Genomic DNA, 6,862 nt, shown 5'->3' on the forward strand with positions numbered 1-6,862 from the left:
AAGAGGAGAGGACGGAGGAGAAGAAAGAGAAAGGCCAAGAAGGACCTCAAGATATTGCAGCCCCATTCCCAAAGACCTTCTCCATAGCTAGGGTGGATCTAGGGGAACTCTCACCCTCTAGCTTGGTGGGAAAGAAGAAAGGGGCAAGGAGGAGCAAGAAGAGGAATGACCATTCCCAATCCCTTGCCCTCTAGGTACGTCTCTATCGTCAATTGTAGCGTGCAAGCCGGTGTTGCACCCCTCCACTCGAGATAGCCGAGCCCACACTATTTGCGCCTGTAGACACATCCCCTTTGATAGAGGCAACTGAGCACGCATCGCTTGTGCCTACAGTTACTCCACCTCACTCACGCAGAAGGTCGAGGCTCGTATCCCCTATCCCCCATTCGTGCTAGCGCCCCCAGTGGCATTGTGTCAGTGACCCAGCACTGCGCCCGAACCACCACTCCCACGTCGATGTTGGCCAGTACTACGAGCGTCGAGGTACGGTTCCGCCTCCCGCCACCCTCATGTTACGCACTCGCCATGCTACCCCTATAGTTTGGGTTCCACAACACAAGCGCGAAGAGGATGAAGATGAAGAGAGAGCATCCGAGGAAAGGGGATCGTCGCAACCAAGGATGCAACGCCGTGGAACTATAGGAGAAAGAAAGAAATCAGTATGTGTGTAATTAGTGACACTAATGGGTAATTTTCTCACAACTCCATGCTGCCCCTACTCCATGAGGAGGCCCAAAACAACCGACCTTTTATCGGCCTGAGTCTAGCCCAGTCTGCAAAATGAGGAGATATATATATATATATATATATATATATATATATATATATATATATATATATATATATATATATATATATATATATAAGATGTTGGTCTTTAACTCTAACTTTTTCTGAGATGAACTTTTTTTTGAAACTTTTCTGAGATGAAGTTTTATTTGGAAACTTTTCTGAGATGAAGTTTTTTTTTTTTGGAAACTTTTCTGAGATGATTTTTTTTTTTTTGAAACTTTTCTGATATGAAGTTTTTTTTTATCGGTTTTCTGAGATGAAGTTGGTATAGACGGAATATTTGGCTTGCGAAGTGCAAAGTTAGAAGTGGAGTAGGAGAAAGTGACCCTAACGGCTGTGGGGCGGAGTGAATGTGGGCCGGTCTCCTCGCGTCAAGAACGGAAAGGAACCTATTGGGCCTCTATCAGCTATGGGCCGCAATCGCATATTTCCCTTCGACGCTGCAGCGGTCCAGCCGCTCATCACCTCCCAAACGCGGCGCACTCCTATCCCTCCGCCGCCGCTACGGCAGCTCAGCACTGCTGACCCTGAGGTCTCTCTAGAACCAACTGCCGCCGGGAGCAACAAGCCGCGGACATCGTCTCCCGATGCCTCTGCGCGGTCTCCGGCGCCGGGGCCATTGCTACGAGGCCGGGAGGACCCTGCTACGCCTCTCCCTCCGCAGATCATCGTCGTCATCATCGTCCGCCGCACCTCCGAACCAAAGTTCCAACAGCGCCGCACTCACGGCGGAGGAAGAGGCGGCGGCCGGAAGAAATCAAGAGCTCGCTCCTCAGGGCACGCAAGGGGAGCGTCGAGGACCTGGTCCGGGCCCTCGCGGCGGAGTGCTCTGAGTTCCGTCTGACGAGCGGCGTAGCGGACAGCCTGCTGCGCAGGTGCGGGGACGACTGGAAATCCGCGCTGGGTTTCTTCCTGTGGGCGCAGTCGCGGGGCGGAGGCTACTCCCACACGCCGTACGCCTGCAACCGGATGGTCGACCTGCTCGGGAAGATGAGGCAGATCGATCGGATGTGGGATCTGCTGTCTGAAATGCATTGCAGGGGGCTCGTCACTGTGGACACTATCGCCAAGAGCATCAGGAGGCTTGCCGCTGCGAGGAGGTGGAGGGATGCCATTCTGTTGTTTGATCAGTTGGAGGACTTGGGACTGGAGAGGAACACGGAGGCCATGAATGTGCTGCTCGATGCGCTCTGCAAGGAGAAGAAAGTCGAATTGGCACGTGAGGTATTTGTCATGCTCAGCCCACATATCGCACCAGATGCTTACACTTTCAACATCTTCGTCCATGGGTGGTGCAGTGTGCGTAGAATTGATGAAGCAATGTGGACGATGGAGGAGATGAAAAACAGGGGGTTCCCTCCTATTGTCATCACATACACTGCTGTTCTTGAGGCTTACTGTAAGCAGCGCAACTTCAGGAGGGTCTGTGAAGTCCTTGATTCCATGAGTTCTCAGGGCTGCCATCCAAATGTGATCACTTACACAATGATCATGACCTCACTGACAAAATGTGAAAGGTTTGAAGAAGCTCTGAGTGTTTCGGATAGAATGAAGTCCTCTGGTTGTAAGCCTGATACCTTGTTCTACAATGCCCTGATCAACCTTCTTGGTAGAGCAGGTCATTTGTTTGAAGCTAACCAAGTATTTCGTGTGGAGATGCCAAGGAATGGTGTGCCCCGCAATGTGGCCACTTATAACACCATGATATCAATTCTTTGCCAATATGGGCGAGATGATGATGCTCTCGATGTATTGAAAGAAATGGAAGCACAATCCTGCAAACCTGATCTTCAGACATATCAACCACTTCTTAGACTATTGTTTGGTAGAAGAGGGCAAGCTGGTGCCATTCACCGTTTGTTGAGTGAGCTTCGTGATAGGAACGGTCTAGGGCTAGATCTTGATACATATACCCTTCTGATCCATGGTCTTTGCAGGGTCGGTGAAACTGATTGGGCTTATCAACTCTATGATGAGATGGTAGGTAGTGAAATTGTACCTAGACCTAAAACATGCGAGTTACTTTTGAGTGAGACTCGGAGACAAAACATGGAAGCGTACGTGGAAAGAATTCGGAATGATGTAATTTCCTTTGGCCTTTCTCCGTAACTTTGAGAGCATTAGCTTCTCCCATGTGATTCATTTGCTAGTCATTACTGATTAGCTAATACTATGCAACAATCTCTAACTTAGCATTATAACTAGAATTCAAGAGGCATCTTCACACAACAAAAGATGGAGCGTCTACTGTTTTTACTTTTATATCATCTTTTTTTTATTCATGGTATTATAGCAAGATTGAGATCCTCATTTGACTGCAGATGATGATCCTTGTACATTAACTAAGAGCCATCAGCCCATGCTATTGCATTTCCTTACTTTTCTTGCGAAAACATACTATTACATTTCATGTGACTATTTTGTCAATTATTGAGCTTGGTGTTCTAACTGTGGCACCATTCAGTATGTTGTTCGTATTATATTTATGCATTAGGTGATATCAATAGTGTACATGCCTATATAATAACTCTAACTGCACTGGTGCATAAGTAGAATTTTCCGCATTGTACATGTTGATTCACTTATTGTGTGTTTGAGAAAACATCAAAACAATATGCTTTCTGTTTAAAGTGTCAATTCAAATAGAAGCTCACTGAACTCAGGTACTTGTAGACTTACAAACGTGTATCATATCTACTTTATATAACATTCTTACTGTGGAAAATATGAGGAACATCCTTACATTTGACTACAATTTATCTGTTATTCAATATGGTTTAAAGTGACATGCTTTCATTTGACTACAGTTTATCTTTTTCAATATGGTTTATCACTTCTTTCAGTGCATCATTATTTCACCTTACTTTGCTCCCCAAACCAATGAGTGTTTCATGGTATAAACCTTCTGTCGTTGCCACTTATGTTAGGGGTAAATAATCACAATCATGGTCAATTGAGTATCTGTTTTATCATTCCACAGCTCTTGGTTGCCTTCTGCATTTAGCATGTAATTAATACTCTCTTACGATTTATTTTTTGAGGGATTCTCTTAAGATTTATCAAGAATGAACTTGGGAAAGTTAATATACCATCCTGTTTAGGGTAGCTATGTCCGTGTAAAATATCGTTGCTCATTATGGACAACTAGGAAGCTAGTCTTCGCCGCGCCCACTGTTGATCAGGGTTGATAGTTTGCCAATAATAATAAAGGTGGTCCCTTTTTAAAAGAATTATACAATCGTATCCACTGTTCCCAGTTGTAATAACTTGAGAAATAGCAGTCACACGCATAACTTGAATAATTTCTCCCAAAGCACTCCACAGTCCGCAGTTCGGCAAGGTTGCTGCAAAGCACTCTCCCACCAGTGTCAGTAGCCAGCGATTTCTTCAAGCAGCACTGTGTGTTCAGAACCCAGGTTCCAATGAATGATGGCCATTTAGACAGGACAGGAGCATTTCAAATGTTGTAGCTATACAAACTGATCACCATAAATCAACGGACTTGTATTCTTTTCCTACTGGTCTCTTGTGTTTGTTTCCATTTGGTCTGCACACATGCACACCGACTTTCAAGAAATGAGAATCCAATACAATGATATTAGTTTTGAGAAAACAGGTGTACATCAGGGTAAAAGATGAACCATGAAGCATGCAAGCACAAAAATTTGGCAGCAAAAAAAGGAAATTGGTACCTGATCTTATGCCTGGTGTGTTTGATCTAGTCAGAGTTTGATGAGAGTGCTAAGATTCAACTATTAGGCCCCGTTTGGCCGGGCTCCTGCGGGCTCCGGCGATTTTTTTTTTAATTTTAACACTTTTTCGAACTTAATTTTAAATCTAACACTCTCGGTTTTTTTTAAAACTAACACTTTTAGCCGCGCCTATTGCCCTGGCGCGGTCAAATGCCTGTGCCGCGCCATGCATGGTGGCGCGGCAGAGGGCTGACGTGGCGGCGACCAGAAGCGCTGGCCGCTGACGTGGCAGGGCTATGCCGCGCCACCGATCTTGGCGCGGCAGTGCCGCGCCCTGATCCATGACGCGGCAGAGCCAGGTATAACCTCCGCCGCGGCCAGTCCTGCTGCCCGAGCAGCAAAGCGGCCTAGGCGTCGCTCCCGCTCCCGCCTGTCGCCAAGCACGCCGGCCGCCGCGCCACGAACGGCGGCAGACCGGCCCTCCATTGCCACCTCCCTCCCTTCCCTTCCATTCCCCGGCCGCCTCCCTCCCTCCTCGTCCTAGTTCAAGGTAATGACGTACATTTTATTTTCGTTTGAATGGTGGATAAGATATTACGAAGATATTAGTATGATTTTGTCAATGTTAAGGTTAATTATTTAGTTAGAAGTATGTTTGCCATATATATTTTTGTTGCTACAATTGTTGTTTATAATATTTTAGTTGCATTGCAAATGATTACATTTTACATTAATTTGTGTTGTTTTTATTGGTGTTTAATTTGAACCGTTTTATTAGATGAAAGACATGTTTCGGGAGCAGTTATGGCGAAAACGGGGTCGTCCTAGAGAAATGTACCCTGACGAGTCTAGCAAAGATGCCCCAGTCCCTCCTGAACTCCCTATCCCTAATTGTGACTGTGGTCGTCCGGCCGACGTGTTTCAATCGAGACATCCGGACACAGCGGCTCGTTGCTTCTACACGTGCAGTTGTTTTAATGTAAGTAATTGTTTCCATATATTTTTCTTCTTCATTTGTATTACTAGGTTACTAATATTTTGTTGAGTTTTTGTTGTGTAGGCCCATGAGAGGTGCTTTTTCTTTCAGTGGATCGACGGTGCAGACAAGTTTGACCCCAGGTATCTCCTTTTCGACGATTGGTGGAGAGGGCGACATCCACGAGAGCACTTCGAGCAGTGGGTTCCACCTCCCCCTAACCCCCCTCCAATGACGGTTAAGGAGAAGCACTTAGCCGCAGTTAGACGACTCGAGGAACCTCCTCTGTGCCATTGCGGAGACCGAGCCGTGATAAACCCTGACAATACGTTGGAGTTTGTGTGTCCAAACAAGCATGAAGTAAGTGCAAAGTGTATGTGTTGAAATGTTGAGCTATATGTGTCATGTACTAATGTCACGTTATTTAGGTGTATTCAATGGCGAAGTGTCGTTTCAAGGAGTGGTTGTATGGTCCTAAGAACAAATGGCCCGAAGAACCTCCAAAAGCAAAACAAAAGAAGAAAGAAAGGTTAATTTACAAAGCACCACTAGTCAAGTGCGAATGTGGTGTTAATTCTAACTATGGCCTAGTCCCTTCGGAGCTTGGAATAGACTATTGTTGCGGCCATATGGTTGAGTACGAAGAGGTTCGTTATTTTTGTGGTAAACATGAAATCATATTTTGTTTCTTTTGCTAAGACATATATGATATAATATTTCTTTTGAACAGAGCACTAAGAAATGCAGGTGGGAATGTTACGATGGTCAAGCTAAGTTCTTGGATGAACTGAAGAAGAGGCAACTAATTGCAAGGAAGATGGGATATGGACCTGACTACGTCAACCTATTCGTTAAACATCACAAAAAAAGATGTGTGAGTTTGCTAGACAACGCGGTATTTGTAACCCGATCGATGTTGGGCTTAACAAATGGGGGTTGGAGAGAAGGATGACATTAGAGGAGGAGAGAGCAAGGGAGGAGACAAGAGTACAGATGCAGGTCTTGAACGAGCATGTTGTTGCATTATGTGCCAGTGAGTGCTTGAACGCCTATTTTCGTTGCCTGATTGTAAATGTAATATAATCACGTTGCTAACTGATTGCATTTTATACATGAAGGGATTGGATACAGCGAGGAACATGCTGCAGAGGTGGCTCATGCAAGGTACGAGGAAAAGAAGTTAGATGAGCACAGAAAGCGAGCTGGTCGCACCATTGAATCACTAATTGTGTTGTCTGATGAGGGAGACGAGGATGAGGACGATACTGCCAGACTTAGTGAGCTAATTGCTGTAGTAGAGGTAGGCTTGCAGGTGGAGGAGGATGAGGACGACACTGGCAGACTGAGCGAGCTCATCGCTCTAGCAGAGGCGGGCTTGCAGGCGAAGGAGGATGAGGACGAC

General features: G+C 45.7%; 1 protein-coding gene and 1 long non-coding RNA gene across 2 annotated transcripts; both read left to right on the forward strand.

The window, feature by feature from the left end:
- Positions 1-1,379: 1,379 nt before the first annotated feature.
- Positions 1,380-3,008, forward strand: LOC136474152 (pentatricopeptide repeat-containing protein At3g04130, mitochondrial-like). Its single transcript, XM_066471749.1, is given in 2 exon segments — positions 1,380-1,544; positions 1,546-3,008. Coding segments are annotated over 2 exon segments (1,521 nt in total). The 3' UTR covers positions 2,902-3,008.
- A 2,270-nt stretch (positions 3,009-5,278) lies between these two features.
- Positions 5,279-6,081, forward strand: LOC136474153 (uncharacterized). The gene is made up of 3 exons (XR_010762851.1): positions 5,279-5,463; positions 5,545-5,820; positions 5,889-6,081. It is a non-coding gene; the product is annotated as an uncharacterized lncRNA (long non-coding RNA).
- The last annotated feature ends 781 nt before the right edge of the window (positions 6,082-6,862 follow it).

Source organism: Miscanthus floridulus, chromosome 8, assembly GCF_019320115.1.
Source record: "Miscanthus floridulus cultivar M001 chromosome 8, ASM1932011v1, whole genome shotgun sequence".
Classification (NCBI taxonomy): Eukaryota; Viridiplantae; Streptophyta; class Magnoliopsida; order Poales; family Poaceae; genus Miscanthus; species Miscanthus floridulus.